The 23,477-nt window shown below is 36.8% G+C and overlaps 1 protein-coding gene and 1 pseudogene across 1 annotated transcript; both read right to left on the bottom strand.

Moving 5' to 3' along the window:
* Positions 1 to 522: 522 nt before the first annotated feature.
* On the bottom strand, positions 523 to 12,046 carry LOC106350311 (annotated as a pseudogene).
* A 2,303-nt stretch (positions 12,047 to 14,349) lies between these two features.
* Positions 14,350 to 19,406, bottom strand: LOC106347730 (phytyl ester synthase 2, chloroplastic-like). The gene is made up of 14 exons (XM_013787322.3): positions 18,830 to 19,406; positions 17,692 to 17,743; positions 17,397 to 17,452; positions 17,159 to 17,317; positions 16,970 to 17,074; positions 16,679 to 16,794; positions 16,241 to 16,362; positions 16,038 to 16,146; positions 15,823 to 15,953; positions 15,383 to 15,749; positions 15,195 to 15,308; positions 14,940 to 15,025; positions 14,760 to 14,869; positions 14,350 to 14,690 (listed from the first exon to the last, which is right to left on the bottom strand). The coding sequence occupies exons 1-14, from the start codon at positions 19,389 to 19,391 to the stop codon at positions 14,500 to 14,502; spliced, it is 2,280 nt and encodes a 759-aa protein (XP_013642776.2). The 5' UTR covers positions 19,392 to 19,406; the 3' UTR covers positions 14,350 to 14,499.
* Positions 19,407 to 23,477: the final 4,071 nt, after the last annotated feature.

Raw genomic sequence — 23,477 nt, 5'->3', positions numbered from 1 at the left:
TTTTATTTTAAACAACACATAGTTCGTTTAAAAAAACATGTTGTCTCTCTTCTTGACGATAAGTTTAAACAAGAAAAGATCTCGCGGAAAAAGTTTCGTAACGCCTCGCCTCTGAGATCCTCACGAGATTTCCGTCGATGTGCGCACGTGCTGCATCAGTTACAGAAAGTGGCTCGTCTTCTCTTCTTTATAAACTCGTCTCTTCTTTCATTTCTGATTACGTTTTTGTTTTTGCACAGCGAAACCAGCAAATCCCTTAGCGTAAGTCTATAGTTCGAGAGTGTTTCGTAGATTTATAGTTCGATAGGGCGATCACGAGTGAAGCGTGATTCGTCTGCCATTGTTGTATCCAGGGACTCTATATTCATACAGTCCTGTCTCACTACGAAGAAAATATTTAGAGTTAAGGAAAGAGATTATATCTCGACTCCATGTCTCATTTGAATCGTCTATTCCTTAACATCGTTTATTATTTTATCGTTTATGTCAATCCGGTTTTCCAGCTTCTACAAGATCATCATTTCAGATATCAAACGTCGGAACTTCTGAAGATAAACCATGTGAAGCCTGATACATCATCCTTGGCAACAAGTGTCTGTAGGGATCACTCTCTCTTTTCACTTGCAAATAGGCAATGCATTGTTCAACCTCAGACTTGACTTGCACGTAAAACTCTTGAGCCTTCTCTTTGTCTCTTAGCTCTTGTTCCTTGCCTGCCACGAACATAAAAACAAAGTCATTGCTAGTATTCAGCTTCAAGAGAGAGAGTGACCAAGTTTAAGGGTGAGCAAATAGATATATAACCGCCCAGGAATCTTTGGTAGAATTACTGGGAGATAGCATTTCTGGTTTCCCAGTTCGGTTTCATCTCCTTCCCTAACAGTTTTGACGTTGAAAATCAGTTTTCATATGAGTTTTACTTGAATGGATTCCAATGAGAAATATGATAATGAAGGCACCTTATGTTTCCAGCTTGCCTTGTTGCCTCTTCCATGAAATCCTTTAGGAACGGAATGTTCCTTTGATCATCGGAATCAAGGACAAACTGTGAATATCATCCAATGTCCCATCAAAGTTAAAAGTAGCCATGCGGTTTTTGTCCAAACCAAACTAGCCAAACCGATTTTGGTAGGATTCGGTTCGGTTTTCCATTTTCAAAAAAAATTAAGGAAAATAAAATAACCGAAATAGCCAAATTTAACCGAAAATATCTGACTTTTTAGAAAATTATACCAAAATTAACCGAACACCAAAAAAAAGGTTATTTTTGAAATTAAAAGTGAAAATCAAAATTAACTGATAACCGAACCTAACTGAAATGTAATTCGATTAATTTCAGAATTGGTTTTCAAAAATTTTGGTTAACCGAAAACCGATGGTTGGTTCGGTTTCGGAAAACCAAAATCGCTGGGCTAGTTAAATGTAGAGTTTAGCAGAGCAGAGAGAGAGCGACAATGGTTCTTGCTAACACGTTAAACGAACATATCTAAAACGTGTTGTAGAAGCTGAGAAAGTCTTGAGTAATAATGTAAATTTCTGAATAGAACCATTCATGTAAACATGGAGGAAGTAGGAAAAATTGAGTTGAGAAATCTTATATCGCAGATGTCGTCTTCTCCAACAACACCAAATGGGACAATCTTGGCTCTAAACTTAGATGCAACTCTCACAAACTCTGGTTTCTCTAGCCAGAACAACTTGTATTCTTCACCCTGCAATGTCACTTTCTACATGTTTAGACAAGTCTAGAAACACAAACGTTTGTTTTTTTTTAACTCGGTGAGAGAAAGAAAAGCACCTTTTTATGAAAAGCCTCACGGATACCACTAGGATACAAAAGCACATGAGACTTTGAGCGCAGTAGATTGTAGATACTGAACTTGGATATAGGAACTCCACCAATTAATTTAGTCTCTATCACACACCTGCGATTTTGCTCTCAGACACGATTCTAGAGGAAATCTTTGACCGCTGGTTACTACTCTGCTACTTTCTTTACCCTACGGCTCTTTCACCTTTTCAGCTCTTTACCCTCAGAAATTCCCTGGAACTTTTTAAAAGTTTACCTATTTTGGAAGTACCCATCGGTCAATAGATAGCTCCCCCCCCCTCCCCCCGTTAATCTCGTCTCTGGTCGGAACCTCGCCGGGTTCAGCCCCCGACGACGTCGGAGGGTCAGCCAGGACCTCCTGTGCCGATACATCACCTCCCTTTCTTCTCTCACCCTTCCAAGTTGTGCTCCACTCAAGCTATAGATCTACTTATGGAAGAGCTCAGCTGAAGTTGATGGAAGGTAGTTTCAAAATCGGTTGTTATAACCTCTTATTACGCCTCCCCAACCAACAACACTCAGGAGCATTTACCACAAACCGCATTTAATACGCCTGGAAATGATATATAAACTCTCAAGCTGGTCCTAGGTTGTTATAACCTCCTTTCCAAAGGTTCTCAAATCTTCTCAAGTCTCAAACCACCAATACGTTTACTTTCCAACAAAGCGACAAACCGGTTTCTGCTACTCAAGCTATGGCTAGACGCTACAGTCGCTTCGAGAAAGAAAAATGGCAGGCTCCCTCTGAGCCACCAGCCAAATGACCTCCGGTGCGCATACCGGCAAACGACTGCGAAGATCTCATAGAGGCCAACAGACTAACTATCATTGAGCGGCTAACGAACCCTCTGGTCCAAAAGCCTCGAGCGGTTATCGACTTCATGGCTCAGGTTTGGAACCTGGAAGGACGAATGGAGGGACGAGTGCTGGGACTAGACAAGTTTCAGGTCAAGTTTCAAACTGAAGATGACCTCCTCCAGATCCTTGAAAAGGGGCCCTATCACTATAAGCGATGGATGCTACTACTACAACAATGGGAACCAACTGTATCTGATCAGTTCCCATCTACCATCTCCTTCCATGTGAGAATCCATGGAATACCACTCCACTTCTGGTCAAAAGGCACCATTCTCACCATTGGAAAGGAGCTTGGAGTGTTCTCAGTTAAAGATGTCAAAGAAGCCAAGATATGGGTTGAGGTTAATGGTCTTATGCCCCTGGTCATGAAAATGGAAATTGAATTGCCTACAGACGATGTAACTGAAGTTGAGTTTGAGTACATCAAGATTGAAAAACATTGCTTCACATGTTACTCTTTGTTTCATGAGGAAACTGACTGCCCTCAACGACCTCGTAATGCTCTCCCTCCGAAGGAAAGGGTACTAGGAATAACTCAAAATATTGCTCTACAAAGAATTGAGGCGGAAAAGAGGAGACACGATGACAGACGAGGTTATAGAAGAACCGATGATCTCCGCTCAATAATAAAACCTAACACAGATAGCTATCTCCCCAGAAGAGACAGAGCTACGAGTAGGAGTTATTACACTCAAAGTAATGATCAGAGAGGACAATCTATCCTGTCCAGAACAGCACGATCAAACTCCGGTTCCTATAGACACGATGCTCCCTCAGTGCAGTATCGAGTGGTAGATAAGAGCAGGCACAGCTCAGGTTCCTCTGGTTTTCACCACAATACAGAAACTCGAGCAGTACGAGCAGTAGGAACTGAGATTACGGGGACTACCCCGATACCACAAGTAGAAAGGAATACTCCAAACTCTGCTAGAATGGAAGTCACACCAACACGCAACCTGCAAGACCGCCTGGGAGTTCCATTAAATGGTCTTGAAGGTTCACTTTCGGGGTCTAGGGAGAGAAGGTCAGCTCTTGAGCGCCTTTCTGAACCAACTATTAACCCACCGACGAGAGTACCGCCAAGCTTTGAGTCAGGACGGCTTCAGGAAGCTGATACTATGATAGAAGGAGATGAACAAAATGAACACGCTGCTGTTGAAGCCCCTACATAGGAACCAGACAGAGTCCCTGCAGCCCTCAGACTTGGAGGATCCAGTGCGGAGCAAAGAAGAAGTGGAAGGGCTATACCTATCGCACCCCAGAGCAAGGCGGCGGGCAAGAGGAAAGTTCTAACCAGGAAACGAATAGCGAGAAGCCCACTTCAAACACTACTTCAAAGAAAGCCAAGAACTGTCCGATCATCACCAATTGCTACTAGAAGAAAGCTGGTTGTAGACAAAGACAGTGATATTCCTTGTAATAAGGCAGGTACTAGTAACCAACGTAAGAAGACTGGGCCTCCAACTACGGTGTTCATACCGGGAAGTACCAGAGGAGGGGTGGATTTTCGGCCCCATCAAAACCCTCTTCCTTAGCTATTCTAAGCTGGAATTGTCAAGGACTGGGGAACGTCCTTACAATCCGGCGAATTAAGGAGATGAATAGGAATATGGCTCCTAATGTAATGTTCCTAATGGAGACAAAGAACAATGATGATTTTATAAAGATGAAATTGCAAAGTCTCAACCTTGTTCATTATTTCTCAGTTCCCCCCGTCGGCCTTAGCGGTGGACTTTCCTTGTTTTGGAATGATGATTCTGATATCACTATCTTGGAGTCTTCTCCCAACTTAGTAGACACAAAGATCACACATAAGGGAGTCACATCTTTCGTTTCATTTGTATATGGAACCCCTGCAGCGGAAAACAGAGCATCCTTTTGGAACAAACTCACTACAGTGGGACATGGCAGGGACTCTCCTTGGCTGATCACAGGAGACTTCAACGACATTCTCAACAATGCGGAAAAAGTAGGTGGTCCAGCTCGCCCTGAAGGTTCCTTCACGGCCTTTCGATCCTTTGTTTCTCAGAATGGCTTATGGGATCTCAAACACTCTGGTGAACAATTATCATGGCGAGGCACCCGATATACTCATTTCATAAGGTCGAGGCTGGACAGGTCTATGGGGAACTGTTCGTGGGCTGAAGCTTTCCCTATGGGGCGATGCAGATACCTAAGATTTGAGGGTTCTGATCATAGGCCTTTGATGTCTTATTTCAATGCTGACAGACCTAGAAGAAGAGGCATGTTTCGATTCAACAGATTACTTACTGAGCAGGAGGAAGTGACAGAGGTTATAGCCGAATCTTGGAATCACTCACCTTTGGACTCAGTTATTCAGAAACTAAATGAGTGCAGGAGAGGCATCATTAAGTGGGCAAAAGAACAACAAGCGCAAAGTAATCTGATCATTCAAAGGACTCAGGTAGCCTTAGAAGCCGCGCTCTCTAATGATACTCCGGATCCTACACTCATTGAGGAGCTCAACTCCACTCTGCGCAAAGCTTACATAACCGAAGAACAATTCTGGCAGCAAAGAAGCAGAACACAGTGGCTCAAACAAGGAGATAGAAATACCGGGTTCTTTCATGCTGCCACCAGAACTAGAAGAACAATAAATTCTATACCGGTAATTGAGGATGCACAAGGAGGAGTTGTTTATGAAGAACAAGACATTACTAGAGTGATCTCTGACTATTTCACTCAAATCTTCAAGACTAATGACAACGAGTCCTTCTCTCAAATCCAAGATCTCCTCAGCCAGAAGGTAACTCCGGAGATGAATGCGAACAATACCGAGCGATTCGGAAATTAGAGAGGCGTTAAAGTCTATAAACAGAGGCAAGGCCCCAGGGCCAGATGGGTTCTCAGCCACCTTCTATCAGGCTTATTGGCACATAGTAGGACCAGATGTGACCAAAGATGTCAGGAGCTTCTTCACCTCTTCGCATTTACACCCACAGCAGAATGAAACTCATATCCGGCTTATTCCAAAGATCACAGGCCCGAGATCAGTGGCTGACTATCGACCCATAGCGCTGTGTAATACCCACTATAAGATTATCGCAAAGATACTCACGCGGAGACTCAAGCCGCTCCTGCCAGCTCTCATCTCTAATACACAGTCGGCTTTTGTAGCGGGACGAGCGATCTCGGACAATGTCCTTATCACGCATGAAACGCTCCACTATCTGCGAACTTCAGAGGCAAAAAAACGTTGCTCAATGGCTGTGAAAACAGACATGAGCAAAGCTTACGATCGGATAGAGTGGGGTTTCGTCAAGGAAGTGATGAAGCTGCTTGGTTTCGATCCGATATGGATCTCGTGGATCATGAGCTGTATTGAATCAGTGTCCTATTCTTTCTTGATTAATGGCTCACCACAGGGACTTGTGAAACCCTCACGGGGACTGCGACAAGGCGACCCTCTCTCACCTCATATCTTCATACTCTGTACGGAGGTACTATCAGCACTATGCGATAAAGGCCAAGCCGACGGCTCGCTCCCGGGTGTCAGGGTATCTCGCAACAGCCCACCTATCAATCACCTACTCTTCGCTGATGACACTATGTTCTTCTGCCGATCATCTCCAGCGAGTGTCGCAGCTTTAAGTAAGATTCTATCTACTTATGAATCGGTTTCGGGGCAGCGGATCAATCCACAGAAGTCAGCTATCACTTTCTCGGCCAAAACACCTGTTTGTGTTCGAGCCCGGGTAAAGGAAACCTTGGAGATTTACACGGAAGGAGGGATAGGAAAATATCTCGGGTTGCCCGAGCAATTTGGGCGCCGGAAGCGAGATATATTTGCGTCTATCCTGGATAGGATAAGACAAAAATCCCATAGTTGGACGGCTAAGTTTCTCTCCGGAGCCGGTAAACAAGTTATGCTCAAGTCGGTCCTCTCCGCGATGACGTGTCATGCTATGTCGTGCTTCAAGCTGCCTATATCCTTATGTAAGCAGATACAGTCACTGCTTACCCGATTCTGGTGGGACGCTAACCCGGAGAAGAAGAAGATGTGTTGGGTTTCATGGGATACGATGGCAATGCCGAAGTACGCAGGAGGTCTTGGATTCCGAGACATAGAAACTTTTAACGATGCTTTTCTTGCGAAGATCGGCTGGAGACTAATAAAAGAACCACAGTCCCTACTGGCTCGGGTCCTCATGGGGAAGTACGCGCGCAACTGTTCCTTTTTGGACTGTCCATCACCAGATACAGCCTCACACGGATGGAGAAGTGTCCTAGCCGGGAGAGACATACTTCGGAAAGGCCTCAGCTGGGCAGTGGGCAATGGCGACACTATACGTTTATGGGATGACCCTTGGCTTCCTTTCAGCGGCCAATGCAACCGATAGGGCCACCCAGCTTGGACAGTAACTCTTTGAAAGTTAGTGAGCTATTATGCCCTCTGACTAACAGATGGGATGTGGAGAAAATCAGAAGAATATTACCTCAGTATGAGGACACTATTTTGCAAATAAAAACCAGCTCTACAACATCCCCTGACACTTTACTCTGACTCTCCGAAAAGACTGGGATTTACTCCACAAAGACTGTATATGGTGTGGGAATGACAGCCGACAAAGATCAACATTTTATAAATGAACCTGTGAACTGGCTGAACCTGTGAAGACAGGACCGAAGCTCAAAGATTTTCTGTGGAGAGTGGTGAAAAAAGCAATTCCAGTCAGCTCCAATTTGGAGAGGAGAGGATTCCCGAGCTTTAACTGTAAGTCGTGTGGCGGTCATGAAGATGATCTCCATGTCTTCCTCAAGTGTCCGCTGGCTGAGGAGGTTTGGAATCACATGCCAACTGTTCGAAAACCACAAAACTCAATCACTTCACTGGCAGAACTGATCAAGCAAGGAGACTCTTATACACCATTACCACCAACCGGATTAACTACTCCTCTCTGGCCTTGGGTGGTATGGAACTTATGGAAAGCCAGAAATAAACTTGTGTTTGAGAACAGAGTGTTTACAGGTCAAGAAATTATGCTCAAGAGCATTAAAGATGCGAAGGAATGGAGTTATGCACAAGCGGACCCCAAAGTATCAATCACCCGCAGCTCCACCACAAATCAGTCACGACCTTCCCCTGTATGCCCTCCGCCGATGTCTCCGTCTGGTACACTAGTCTGCAAGGTCGATGCGGCGTGGGATGCCAGTTCTGGTAGGTGCGGCATAGGAGGGGTCTTCACGGGAGTTTCGACACCATACGTCTCCAACATCTCTGAAGCACACAGTCATGTATCATCAGCTTTAATGGCAGAAGCCATTGCTGTCCATCGAGCGGTTTCTCTAGCCGTTTATTCAAACGTCCGATCCCTGGCGGTTCTATCCGATTCCTCATCTCTGATCAAGCTCTTGAAGAAGGGATGGTATCAACCTGGACTGTTCGGTATCATGTTTGATATCTATCACTTTATGCCTTTCTTTGATGTTATCACCTTTGATTTTATTTCTCGAAACTTCAACCCTGAGGCTGATTCTGTGGCAAAATCAGTGCTTGCTATGTCTATAACTCACTCCACTATTGGAGTGTAGAACCCACTTTAAGTAATGCAATGCTTTGTTTGATCAAAAAAAAAAGGAACTCCACCAATTAACTTAAATTTGTCAAAAATCTGTGGGTCGACAAACACATCCTGGCCGTCTAGAAAAAGCATTGGATGTGCCAAACCGCGCAAGTGAATATTTCTCTCTTTCAAGAATTGAGGTACCATTGGAATTAGCTCAAGTCCCAATAACATGTGATAGCCAACGAACAAAACAGGTCCTTCTGAGGGTATACCTTCAAGGCCCCCCACAATTTTACCATCTTCTAGTGTTGACAGATATACAGGTGAAGTAGGACCTATTAGCAATCTGCAGCGCAGAAAAATTATCATTCAGTAACTTGATAAGAATGATTTGTTTTGTTGAGCATTTTTACTTGTGGTTGTCTAGTTGCTGCTTTATCTCATATCTGGTAGGCATAATGTAATCTGAAAGGTGATCATGAGACTTCCCACGGCGATAGAAACAAGTACACTTGATGATAGTAACCAAGTACACTTGATGATAGTAACCAAGTCTACACCATCCTCCTAACATGGGATATAGTTTGAAGTGTAGTTAGTATCAAGACTTGACTCAAAAGTATCATCTTTAGTGGATGAAGAGAGATCACTTACGAAAAAGAGAAAGTGTCCATTGCCTTTAAGCTTACGCACAATACATTTTGGCAATGTGCGTGAGTATCTGTCGATGTCTTCATTGTTCAGCAGCCAATGATCACGTCTACTGCAATAATCATAGCCAGATATTCACATTACACGTAAGATCTAAGGTAAAGGTAGGACATTACATTCAAAGCAAAGAGATTAAGAACACTTGAAAAAGAGAAACTTATTGGACCTCAGAAGTATCAATGTTTCAGCTCTGACCGCGTCTATGTGAGAATTGGCAGATGCGACAGTAGACTTAACCAGTTCCAGCTTCCAAAGAAGTGTGTCCTTAGGGACGGTCCTACTCAAAGTCTGAATATATATATATATATATATACTCTCCCGTTTAATTTTAGTTGTGATTTTAGGTTTATTCACACAGATTAATAAAATATTTTATTTTGCATATTTCTAAAATAAAAACATCAATACCTATACACCTAACAATATTTTAACCAATAAAAAAATAACGTGAAAAATACTGTTAAAAAATTTTGCATTGAAATTCTAAAACAACGCTTAATGAAAATTTTACTCTACAACGATAATTAAACTGAAACGGAAGGAGTATGTTTGTAAAGGATCTTTTACAGAAAACTCATAGATCAATGAGTTTCTAAGAAGGTATCCTTACAGGAGGATTAGCTGAAACTGCAAAAAGATCTCTTAGTATCCCTCCACCAATTCCACTCATCTGATGGACTGCAAACTCATTCGTCAAAGCGTCTAACGCTGTAGTCAATGGATCGCCTGTGTAAGAAAGTACCAGGAACAGAAGAAAAACATGATTTAATGATGTTGTACAACATTCTACAGCAGTCACAGCCTTCTAACTATAATCAAGAAGACACTTTAATATCAAACTTGAAGCTCAGCTAGTATGTTATCATTCACTTGGAGACACTTAATAAACAACATGAAGTCAATATAGAAAATGAGAAGAGAACAAAAGTGTACCTTGCTTAAAACCAAATATTTCTGTCAACAGTGTACGAACTCCGTCTGCTAAAACATTCAGCATTCCTACCAGAGGTTGTGACATGAGGTTGTTGACATGTGTGGCAGCAACAAAAAAATGTGTACGATGATGTACATGAATCATGACATTGTACCGACAATATAAAACCGAACTTTGTAACTGGATTCAGGCCCGGCCCGGAAAAATTATGGGCTGAAAGCAAAAATGAAAAAAATTGGACTTGTTTCTAGATGAAAAATAAATGGTGGCCGGCTGTAGTCAAACTGCTTACCTCAGGCTAACAATTTAAAGCTGTAAACCAACTGTTCTAATGAAGAATTTACAAAAATAAAGGCCGAAATATTATCTATTCTAAATAGGGCCGGAAGCAGGTGCTTCCACCGCTTGTACCCAGGGCCGCTACTGCTGGCTGGATTAGCCAATATCAAAGCAAGATCGATGTTGGGATTCCTAGCTGCAACATCTAACGCAAGACACGCTCCAATAGATTCTCCAACTAAATATATAGGTCTATTTGGGAAACGATAGTTCTCCGACCTAACTGTCCTCTCAATAAGTTGGACCAAGTCTGAAACACATTAAAAAAATGCTTTAAACCACAATAAGCTATCTTCTTGGTTAACAAAGGTAAGGAGCAAGAGAAGGCACCTTTAGCAGGAGTACGGTCCCTGACTGGAATGTGAAGGCACCATACATCAAACAACCTACTCAAAACCAATAACAACAAAAGAAATGAGCAATATCAAGAAACAGAGAAACAAAGGCAGGAACGTTGCGAAAATGAGAAAAGGCTAATGCAAAATTTGTAAGCTTCTAACGAAGTGGAGAATTTGAAATTACGCACTCCCCAAGTTTCTTGTGGTGACGAACAAGCCCAAGTCCAGTAACATCAATACCTACAAGGTTTTTAATCTTGTTAGCCTTTCAGTGTTCATGGAAATTTAATGAGATTATGTCTACAAATATAATAGAAACTTATATTTTATCCAAAAACGGAATCTTCGGTATCATCAGCCATAGTCAATGCTGATTTACTAGGCTTAAATTTTGTCCAAGTAATGTGACCTTATAGTTGTAATTAAAATTGGCAATGAAACATGAGTATTATAAAATGGTGTGGTCTAGTTCGAACTTCGAACCAAGTATAAAGATGACTACCTTCTCTATAAAAGCTGCATATATTCTTTAAAATGTGGCCTACATATAATTTACATATTCTATGTTTAGCCAGTGTTCCAAAAAAAATGTTTAGCCAATGATTGATAGTCCTGGCCATAATCAACAATCAAAGCTGTATTCATGTTGCCATATAACGATATTCATGTTGCCATATAACGATATGGCGTGGCTGTTGAAGATCCACCATGTGGGTCAACTCAAGAAATCAAATCTAACCATAGTGCTGTCTTCTATCATTTAGATCTCCTTATGTATATTGTAGATGTTGTGTCCGGTTTTTTTAAATACAGTGTCGGTGATTAGTCTAGGTTCTGGTCTGGAATCGACCGGTTATCAAAATAAATATTTTCCTTGTTAGATGACGTTTTATAATTATGTATATAAATTAAAAATATTTAGTTTTTTATATTTCCTGAATAAAAACATCACTAATTATCCATCTAATTATAATTCAACCAATAAAAATTTGCGCAACAAATTATATATATTTATATTGAAAATTTAAAACATTATTTAATTTATGAGAAAAAATCTTCTTAAACGTTAACTATAAAAAGAACAGGAGTATTAGATAGGGTGGAAGAAGATTTAGAGGGACGAACCAGGTATGAAAAGGAGAAGAGGAGAGCCTTGAGCCTGAGAGCTACACTCCAACGGAGAGAACCAACGAGGCGGACCATCATCTCCCACGAAATCTTTTGCTTCCTCCAAGAAGTCCGACAAGCTCTTCCGTAGATCAGGACTCGCCGCTTCCGCTTCCGTATACGGATTCTCCACGACCTTTGCTACCGCCGCTCCATCTTCATTCTTTCTTATCCGTCGAGCACCTCCATGAGTCTTCGACTCTACGGAGTTAACGGCCGTGACTCGATATGTTCGTCGTCGTGTGTTTGACTTCAAACTGCTGAAAACAGCGTTGCCGACCACTCTTTCAGACCAGACAGGAGATATGCCGGAGACGGAGCTAAGTAGTGTAACCTCCATTCGTGATAAGCTCGAGAGAACGATGAGTTGGTTTTTCCGTTTCTCTGTTTGTAGAAAGTGAGATCATCAGCAATGGCAGTACCCGATGCAGTTTGAACTAGTATTAAAAATATAATAAAAGAAGAAAGAAAGAAAAGAGTAGAGAAGAAAGAAAGGTAAACAGCTCTCGTGCAAGAGCGCTAAACAAAAGATGGAGAACTTGATTCTATAAGTGTCATACTTATAATGGTCCGATGTTTAAATTTTTTTTTAATTAATTTTGTAAAAAGATTAATATTAGATGAGAGATTGTGTTATTAATATAATTAGGTGAGAGATTATGTTTCATTAACTGCTGATGATGCTCTTAGAGTGAACGATAAAATGTTTACATGCATGAGCCAAGAAAGTTTGCTGAAAACAATACTTTAATACTCCCTCCCGTTACTAAAAGATCCATATTCTAGAAAAAAAAAATTTTTCAAAAAGATACATATTTTATATTTCTAATGTAATTTTTATCAACTAATAATGAGAAATTGTAAAGTTCAAGAACATTAATTGCATTTCTTAAAATCTTATTGGTTTAAAAATATAAGAAATATAAAATTACAAAAAATTATTCATTTATAGTTAAGTTTTAATATGTTTTATTAAAAAGTGTGAAAATTTTTTAAACATGGATCTTTTAGGAACAGAGGGAGTATATTTTTTTTTGAAACAATACTCTATTCGTTTCGGTTTAATTGTCGTTGTAAAGTAAAATTTCGTTTCAAAATAAGTATCGTTTTAGAATTTTAATGCAAAAGTTATTAACACTTCTCCAGTTTTTTTTTATTAGTTGAAATATAGTTAGGTGTATAGGTAATGATGTTTTTATTTTGAAAATGTGCAAAATTAAAATATTTTATTAATCTGTGTGCATAAACCTAAATCAAAAATTAAAATGAAACAAAAAGAGTGTAATTGTTTTGGAAATTATAAACAAGGGGAGGACATGTTTGTATTTTTTTATAATTAAAGAGGTAGAAAGTTGGTTGAATTTTTTTAAGAAATGAATCCAGTGATAATGAACATGATTAAAGTAGAAGACAAAATAAGGAAAATAATTTTGTAGTTTTTGAATTTGGAATAGTTTATCCAAAGTAACTAGAATTAAGAATAGCAAACCTTTTTGGAAGTTGGCTCACTAAACTAATGTTTATCAACTGATAAAGTCGTTGGTTGATGGTTCATCAGGTTATTATATCGCTATTCACGTTTATAAATCTTTACTAGGCATGGACATTCGGGGTCGCAATCGGGTTTTGGTTTTGTCCAATCGGATCTCGGTTTTTTGGGTTTATCAAAATCAGCGTCATTCGGATTATATAAAAGTTCGGTTCGGGACCGGTTTGGGTTCTATCGGGTTCGGATCGGGGTTAGTAAATCTTCAAAGAACCGGTACAACCTGATGTACTTTCGGGTTTTGGGTTCCAACCGGTTCTTCGGTTTTAAAGTACTCGATTTATACCCATTTTATAACCAAAAGATAAGTAAAATCGGTTCTTCGGGTTTAAAGTACTTGATTTGTACCTATTTTGTAACCAAAACATAAGTAAAATCGGTTCTTCGGGTTTAAAGTACTTGATTTGTACCTATTTTGTAACCAAAACATAAGTTAAATCGATTCAAAAATAAGAAAAAAACATCAAACATGATCATTCAAAGTCAAACGAAAGGTAAACGTTGTTATTGATAGAAAGAAAACCAATAAATGAAATCATAAAACGAAAAATTAAGTTCTCATGAAATGAAAAAAAATTATTCAATGAAAATAAAACCAAAATCTAAAAATTTCAAGCCTCAACCGCTACTTTCAACCATCAACTTTCATGTAGTAGATAGTTATTGTAGATGTTTAATAATATCTTAGTGTATTTTGGCTACATATCAGAAATTGAGATCATGTTTGGTACAAGTCTTTTTTGGCATTTTGAATGTTTCGGGTTCTATCGGATATCTATTTAATTTCGGGTTCGGTTCGGATAATAGTCATAACCCGAAATACCATAAAACAAGATCCATTCGGTATTTATGTCGGGTTCGGATCGGTTCGGATTCATTTTTATCGGATCAGGTTCGGTTCGAATTTTTGGATTCAGTTTATTTGCCCAGCCCTAGTCTTTACACTGATTGTTTAGTTAGGCATAAACTAATTTTGGAAAGTTTTGTTTCCATCTTTCTGAAACATTTGGCGGGCTGAGCCAAATCTCTAGGCCCAAGAGTTCACATATGTATTTGTAAAGAAGGTGTTCAATTTGGTGAAAATACCTAAAAAAAAATCGGCAAAAAAATGTATTTTAAGATTCTTTCTTTAAAATTATAGATTTACATATGATTAAATCTATATTTATTTTTCAGAAATTAATGTCTACGTACAACATAACCATAGTATAATGTAATTATGTAAATAATCAAAAGCGAGAATCATTTCAGAGATCAAACGTCGGAATTTCAGAAGAAAAACCATGTGAAGCCTGATACATCATCCTTGGCAACAAGTGTCTGTAGGGATCACCCTCTCTTTTCATTTTCAAGTATGCAATGCATTGTTCAACCTCAGACTTGACTTGCAAGTAAAACTCTTGAGCCTTCTCTTTGTCTCTTAGCTCTTGTTCCTTGCCTGCCACGAACATAAAAACAAAGTCAGCTTTACGAGAGATTGATCAGGTTTAAGAGTTAGCATATATACCTTCTGTTTCTATTGGTTTTCCAAAGTAGTAGTAGAACCGCCCAGGAATCTTAGGTAGAAGTCCTGGGAGATAGCAGTCCTGGTTTCCTAGTTCAGTCTCATCTCCTTCCCTAAACAGTTTTGACGTTCAAAATTAGTTTTCATTATGAGTTTTAACTTGAAGAGTATAAAATGAAGCACCTTAAGTTTCCAGCTTGCTTTGTTGCTTCTTCCATAAATTGCTTTAGGATAGGAATGTTCCTTTGATCATCGCCATCCAGGACAAGCTGAGAATATCATCCAATTTACCAACCAAGTTAAATTAGAGTATAATTAGCAGAGAAAAGAGAGATAATGCTTATTGCTAACACGTTAAACGGAACATATCTAAAACGTTTTAGAAGCTGAGCAATGCCTTAATGTAAATTTCTGAATAACTGAGTAGAGAAATTTTACCTTGCAGATATCATCTTCACCAACAACACCAAATGGGACAATCTTTGCTCCAAATTTAGATGCAACTCTCACAAACTCTTGTTGCTCTGGCCAGAACAACTTGTATTCTTCACCCTGCAAATTCTCTCACAAAGATATGTCTAGGAACAAACCTTTTTTAAAAAACTCCATGAGAGAAAGAAAAGCACCTTTCTATGCAAAGCTTCACGGATACCACCAGGATACAAAAGCACATGAGACTTTGCTTGCAGTAGTTTGTAGATATTGAAGTTGGAGACAGGAACTCCACCCAATATTTTGTATTTGTCAAGCATCTGTGTGTCCACAAACGTGACTTCGCTGTTTATAAACAGCATTGGATGTGCCATACCGCGCAAGTGAATGTTTCTTTCTTTCAAAACTTGAGTTATCATTGGACCTAGCTCAAGTCCTAATAACATGTGATAGCCAACGTACAGTACAGGTCCTTCTGAAGGTAAACCTTCAAATCCCCTCACAATTTTACCGTCTTCTAATGTTGACAGATATACAGGGGAAGTAGCATCTATCAGAAGTCTGCACAACATAAAAAATGATAATTCAGTATTGGCTACAACATTGTATTTGATAGACTGTTTTGTTTTCGTACTTGTGGTCGTCTAGTTGTTTCTTTAACTCATATCTGGTAGGCATAATGTAATCTGAAAGGTGATCATGAGACTTCCCACGTCGATACAAGTTAGTGCACTTGATGATATTAACCAGATCTACACCTTCCTCCTAACATGAGATATAGTTAACTGTAGTTAGTATCAAGATTGACTCAAAAGTCTCATCTTTAGTGGATGAAGAGAGATCACTTACAAAAAAAAGAAAGTGCCCATTGTCTTTAAGCTTACGGACAATACATTTTGGCAATGTTATCGAGTATCTGTTGATGTCTTCCTCCTTCAGAAGCCATTGATCTCGTCCACTGCAATAGTCACAACCCAATATTCATAATATACCTCAACTCTAAGCTAGGGTATCTCTTTGCAAATCAAAGAAAACAGAGAAACTTAGTAGACCTGAGAAGTATCAGTGTTTCAGCTCTGACCGCGTATATGTGAGCATTCGCAGATGTAACAGCAGACTTAAGTAATTCCACCTTCCAGAGAAGTGTGTCCTTTGGGAAGAGCCTACTCAAAGTCTCCCGAAAATATACTCTCTCAGTTTCATTTTATATGCCGTTTAAAGTTTATTCGCACATATTAAGAAAATTATTAAATTTTCTAAGAAGTTCTTAATTAATACATTGTTTTACCTGATTTTGTTAATTAATGAGCTATAAGAATATGGATAAAAATGAAAAAATTATCAAACATTTTCATTGAAAATATAAAACGACCCTTGTAATGAAACATATTTTAAAGTATACCATGACACTTAAATGAAAGGGAGGAATATGTCGTAAGATATTTAGTGAAGTGTGTAGAGATCATGAAATTCTAAGAAGGCATTCTTACAGGAAGATGAGTAGAAATTGCAAAGAGATCTTTTAGTATCCCTCCACCAACTCCACTCATTTGATGGACAGCAAGTTCATTCATTAGAGCGTCTATCATTCCAGTCAATGGATCGCCTGTGTAATAAATCCCCGGCAACAGAAGAAACACATTTTTTTAATGTTGTTGTATAATGTTCTAAGTAAAATCAAGAACAAACTTGAAGCTCAAGTAGTGTGTTATGATTCACTTGGAGGCACTTAATCAAAAACATGAAGTCAAGATAGAAAATAAGAGATAACAAAAGTGTACCATGCTTAAAACCAAATATTTCTTCCAGTAGTGTGGGAACTCCATCTGGTAAAACATTCAGCATTCCCACTAGAGGTTGCGACATGAAGTAGTTGACATGAGTGGCTGCAACAAAACATTGTCTAACATGACCAAAAATGTTCATGATTCAGGACATTGTACCAGACAATATGGGACCGAACTTTGTACCTAGATTAGCCAATATCAGAAGAAGATCGATGTCGGGATTCCTAGCTGCAACATCTAACGCAAGACACGCTCCAATAGATTCTCCAACTAAATATATAGGTCTATTTGGGAAACGATATTTCTCTGATCTAACTGTCCTCTCAATAAGCTTCACCAAGTCTGAAACACATAAAGAAAATGCTTTAATCCACTATAAGCTATCTTCTTGGTTAACAAAGGAAGGAGAAAGAGAAGGCACCTTTAGCAGGAGTACGATCTCTGACTGGAATGTGAAGGCACCATACATCAAAAACCCTACACAAAAGGCAACAACAACATCAGTAATGACAAAATGAGAAATATCAAGAAACAGAGAAACCATGTTCTTGATTTCAGTTTATGTTTCTCTTTCTTTTCAACTGATATTTATCAAGAAACAGAGGCAAGATAGTTGAAATAATGAAAAAGGCTAATGCAAAGTTTTTTTTTTTGCTAAATAAGGCTAATGCAAACTTGCAAGCTTCTAAAAAAGTTAAGAATTTGAAGTTACGTACTCCCCAAGTTTCTTGTGGTGCCGAATGAGCCCAAGTCCAGTGCCATCAATACCTACAAAGGTTTTTAGTTTCTCAAATCTTGTTAGCCTTTCAGTGTTCATGGAAACTGGTTACAATTCAACCAAAACGGAATCTTTGGTATCATCAGTCATAATCAGTGCCATCCCAAACATTTAGTACATTTAAAGCTTGTCACAGTAATGTGGCACTTATTGTTGTACTTAAACTTGCCAATGAAAAAAGAATATAAAAATGTGTGTGGTCTAGTTCATACCAAGTACAAAGATGACCAACTTATCTTGCTTAACCATAAAAGCTACATATTTTTTCTTAAAGTGCGAGATATATCTTATTTGCATATTTTATGGTTTGGTGCCAATGGTTCATCAGCTTTAAAGAAGGGCGGCGTGACCATAATAATGCTTCATTCATGTTGCTATTATAACGATATGGCTGGTCTGGTGTCTAGAGAGGATCCACCATGGTTCAATAACAGAAATCAAAACCAACCATAGTCTATCATTGGAAAATCTTCATAGATAACGTAAATGTTTAAAATAGTAAAGTAGTGTTCTAAAAAAACATTTTACATATACCTAAACGAGTGTTCAAAAAAAAAAAAAACATATACCTAAACGCTAAACCTTATAAAATCGTACTAATTATCTTCTAAAATGCTTTAAAATTATAATATCATAACAATATATAATTTATTATTTACAAATTATAGTGATTAATATATATTATAGTATAAAATCTAATAAAATAATATAATATAAATTTTAGTATTAGTAAATCATGATATCTAATATATAATTATTATATATAATTATATATATATTTAGCTTAATTGGTAAGAGTTTTGGCCAGTTAATTATTAGTATTAGGGGTTCAACTAAACGCTTAAGGCTTTCTTGAATATTGGTTTAAAATGACAAAAACATTACGGACAGTAACGGAGATTAGTTTGTGTTCTGGTCGGAGATGAACAGAGTAATAAGAAAAAAGCTTGATAATGCCAAAGAAGATTTAGAGGACGAGTTCGATTTGCGCTGGGAGGGACTATTTACAATGATTGGGTTCCCGAGGTGAAAACACCTTTTTGTTTACCAAAAAAAAAAAGATTTAGAGGGCGAACCAGGTATGAAAAGAAGTAGAGGAGAGCCTTGAGCCTGAGCTGCACACTCCAACGGAGAGAACCAACGAGGTGGACCATCATCATCTCCCACGAAGTCTCTTGCTTCCTCCAAGAAGTCCAACAAGCTCTTATGCAGATCGGGACTCGCCGTCTCCGCTTTCAAATACGGATTCTCCACCACCTTCGCGATCGTCGCTGCTCCGTTTTCATACTTTATTATCCGTTGGACACCTACATGAGTCTTCGATGCTACGGAGTTAATGGCCGTGACTCGATTCGTTTGTCTTCGTGGGTTTGACTTCGAAATGGGGAGAACAGCGTTGCCGACCACTCTTTCTGACGAGACAGGAGAGAGCCCGAAGACGGAGCTAAGTAGTTTAACCTCCATTGGAGAGAAAGGTCGAGAGATCGATGTAATTACCGTTTCTTTATTTCTTGAAAGCGTGAGCGAGAAGGACAAATGCATCATCCATGCTAAGAGCCAAGAAAGTGCGCGGAAAATAAACGTTAATATTTCTTTTTTGAAAACAATAATTGTTTTGGATACGCGAGAAAATGACATGTTGTACTTTGATAATTAAAGAGGTAAAAATTGGTTGAATATTATATTGATTATAAAGAAATGAATCCAGTGATAAAAGTATAGTATAAAATTTTAATTTAAGGAAGATAATTTTGTAGTCGTAGAGAACATGATAACTATGAACCTGAAATTTGACCCAAAAAATGACCTTGAAATTTTTAGCAAAACTTTTGTGAAAGTTGGTTCACTAAACTGATTTTTATTAACGATTTAATTAAAAGTTCATTATCCTTTTACATTAAGAATGCAAATTATGCAGAATATTAAAGAACAAATTTATAATAGATTTTTAGATGACACAAAGAATATTGTTAGAAATATATTTTATAGAGCGGTTTATGGTGATGTAATCATATATGAATCATCATAAAATATTTAGAATTATCGGCTATAATATTATTTTTATAAAAAATTTCATAATTTGTAATAGTATAATTAACTAACGCTGAAAGAGAAAACCCATTATTTATCAATTGATAAAAGTTGTTGATTTTTGTTAATCAAGTTATTATATCACTATCTCAAATTTAGAAAATCTGTAAATTAGTTAGTAAAAACTAATTTTGGAAAGTGATGATTCCATCTCTCTGCATCTAACTTTTTGCACCTCCTATAAATGGGTTTAGAACAAAAATAAAAAGAAAACAATATATACTTTTTGATAGAAAACCAATAACAGTGACTTCTTGGATTCTTTGTTCTAAATGTGCAGACAAACGAAAACTAAGTTTTATTGGACAAAATCTGGAGCCAGAAATTGAAAACAAGTCCAATCAGCTTAAATGGTCAGAGCTCCAAGACCCAACTGCTCCCCATGAAGGGTCGGATTCAACTGGTATCTCCTTTTTCTTTGTTTTTTTTTAATGTATTATTCGGCATCTAGTCTAGATACTACTGAATTATAAGGCGTGGTTTACGATAGAAGTTTAGATAAGGCGTGGTTTACGATAGAAGTTTAGACCACGCTTGTTTTTGTATCCAAACGATGCATCTGGATGTTAATATTCTAGATGCAACATCCATAATATCTAGAATAGTAGGTTAAGATCCGCTTCTTACGCGAAACTAACATTATATATATTATTTTTATGTATTATATGTTTCTTTACATATTTATAAAATAATAAATATATATTTAATAATTAAAAAATCAGTAACTATTACATATATAATTAAATTGATGTTAACACATAAATAAATTTTATTAATCCAAATAATCACTTTTTCTATTTTATATGGTATATAATTAAATTTAAATGACGTTAACATATAGTGTGTATTTTTAGTATTGATATATATTAAATGATGCTTTCTACTCATATGATTTTTTTAATCATTTGTATATTTTTATAACAAATACTTTAAATCACTGATAACAAAATTTTCATTGTGTGATTAATAGTTTTAGTAATTCATTATTTTTTTAAAAAGTTCAAGGCTAAGTTTAAAATTTAAATATTAAGTTGTCAATATTTGTTCAATAGCTTTTACCAAAAATATGTTTTCAAAGAAAATTTCGAAATTAAAATATTTATATATTTTATATGGTATATAGTTTAATTTAATATATATATATATATATATATAAATCTTATACACTTAATATTTATTAAATAAAATTTCTTACTTATATGATTTTGTAATCATTTGTATTTTATCATAACAAAAAAAATTAAACCATGAATCAAAAAAATTTGAAGGTGAGACTTTTAACAGTTTTAGTAATTTATATTCGTTTTGAAAAAATCAAAATATAATATATACAGAAAAATCTAAATTTTTATTACATGGTTAATGTAGTTGTTTAATTTATTTTATTAATTTAAAATTAAACAAATATGATAGAGAATAGACTAATTTTTATCAAATATATATTATTCAAAATCATTAATTTTCATATATATGTTTTAGCTACATTAGGCAATTCCGTAATGTTTATTTAAGGAAAGAATGAAAAACAATAATAATGAATTTATAGTTAGTTTAATAAAAAACTTATTATATATTTAGATGGACCAACCTAATTCTCTAAAGATTATAATACTCATTGTGGTGATGACACATGGCTACCTCAAATATTGTAATGCTTCTCTTTTAATATATAGGAGATTCAGATATTTGAAATGCTATAAATATATAGTTTGGATGCTATATTTGCATCTCGAACTAAAAAAAAACCTAAAAACCTTTAATACAAATAAAAATTAATTAAATTAGTTATTATAATTATTATATAATATAATTGGAAACTGATGTTTTTCCGCCGAAACTAAAATTTTTGTTTTTTCCATCAAAACTGAAATCATGTTTTCTCCTCAAAATAACAAAATTGTATTTTTCCACCAAAACCGTAAAATCACATTTTCTCACCGAAAGATAAAAATACATTTTCCCACCAAAACCAGAAATCGCATTTTCCGCCTAAACCGTAAAACTATATTTTCCCGCCAAAACAAAAAATCACGTTTTCCACCAAAACCCGCCGAAACCAAAAAAAAAAATCATGCATTTTACCTAAATTGTAAACCATATATTCCCGTCAAAAACAAAAAAATTATGTTTTCCGCCAAAACCTGCCAAACCCGAAAAATCACGTTTTCTGTTTAAATCATAAACTGCATTTTCCCGCTAAAACCAAAAATCGAGTTTTTGCGCCAAAAGTTGCCAAAACCGAAAAAAAATTGCATTTTTCGCCAAATCAAAAGAATCTTACTTTTCCCGCCAAACCCAGAAAATTGTGTTTCCTGCCAAAACCAGATAATCGCATTTTCCTGCCAAAACCAGAAAACTACGTTTTCCTATCAAAAGCGTAAAAATCAGAAAATCGTGTTTCCGCCAAAACTGAAAATTGTGTTTTCCCGTCAATACCGCAAAATTATTTTTTGGCCAAACCGAAAAATCACATTTTTCCGCCAAAATTGGAAAATCGTATTTTTTCGCCAAAACCAGAGAATCATGTTTCCCGCTAAAAATGTATCTTTTGCCAAAACCACATATTGTACGTTTTTCACTAAAATTGCAAAATTAAAATTTTCGTCAAAATCCAAAAAATCGCATTTTTTGCGAAAAAGTGCAAAATTAATTTTACATGTATCTATCTGAATATTATATTTATCTCATTATTAAGAATAAAACAATGCCCTTTTAGTCTTTTTAATTACTAATATAAAAATGCTATTATTTAGATTTTTGATTAATTTCAAATGCTATTATAAAATAATAAAAAAAACAAATAACTTATCATCTAGATGTTGCATGTGAATGCAGATACTAACTATAAAAACCAACATTCAAAATGTTGTATCCAGATGTTACCAAGTGCTCCGAGTTATTTTCAGCATTTAAGGATGATTATTCTGATTGTCCAGAAGGCAATTTAGTTAGTCTTTCGGATGTCTTCTTAACAAATATATATATAGTTGTAATCCTGGAGAAATTTATATGTTTCTCAGTGCTGCGAATAGAGAGTTTTGAAAAGTTCTAAATGTTCACTTGTGCAGGTTCTTAGTAATTCTGAGAAAACACCTTCCTCTGTAACTATGACTTAACTGATATGGCAGCCGGAACAAAGGTATTAGCCTTTCAAAGCGAATACTATGTTCCAGGGCCGTCTCAAATTAATTTTAGATCATGTTCAAAAAAAATTATTAATCGTACATTTATCAAGTAATTTTAAAATTTAATAACTTTGTCTGATTTTTTTAATTATAAGTTTTAAATTTAACATTATATCTAAAATTTTAAAGTTTCTTACAATAATTTATCTATATATTTTTTAAAAAATTTAAACTTTTTGTTTTTATATTTCGGATCTTGTTCGACCGCTCCGCTTGCGCGTGCTGTTAAACGGCCCTGCTATGTTCTTTTTAGTTTCATGCTTTCAGCAAAGATAATGATTTTTCTTGTGTTGAAGATCATGATTTTTCTTGTGTTGAAGAACAAAAATTCACTAGGAGTTGAGATAATGTACCAGCTTATAGCTAGAAGAGTAACAATGTCGCTTCTAGGAAAGCACAAGGCCTAAAACAAACTCGTTGCTTAAACTCATTGTTGCATGCTGTGTTG

Source organism: Brassica napus, chromosome C2 (assembly GCF_020379485.1).
Source record: "Brassica napus cultivar Da-Ae chromosome C2, Da-Ae, whole genome shotgun sequence".
In the NCBI taxonomy this organism is placed as follows: Eukaryota; Viridiplantae; Streptophyta; class Magnoliopsida; order Brassicales; family Brassicaceae; genus Brassica; species Brassica napus.
Note: the sequence above shows the minus strand (reverse complement) of the source record. Positions and strands in the feature narration are given on the sequence as shown.

Excerpts from the sequence above, each read along its gene's own strand:
- LOC106347730 (XM_013787322.3), bottom strand. The coding sequence starts at position 19,391 with ATGTCATTTTCTCGCGTATCCAAAACAATTATTGTTTTCAAAAAAGAA. Across the intron at positions 16,795-16,969 it reads AATATTTGGTTTTAAGCATG|GCGATCCATTGACTGGAATG; the intron begins GTACACTTTTGT and ends TTTATTACACAG. Across the intron at positions 15,309-15,382 it reads GTGAAGCTTTGCATAGAAAG|GGTGAAGAATACAAGTTGTT; the intron begins GTGCTTTTCTTT and ends GAGAATTTGCAG.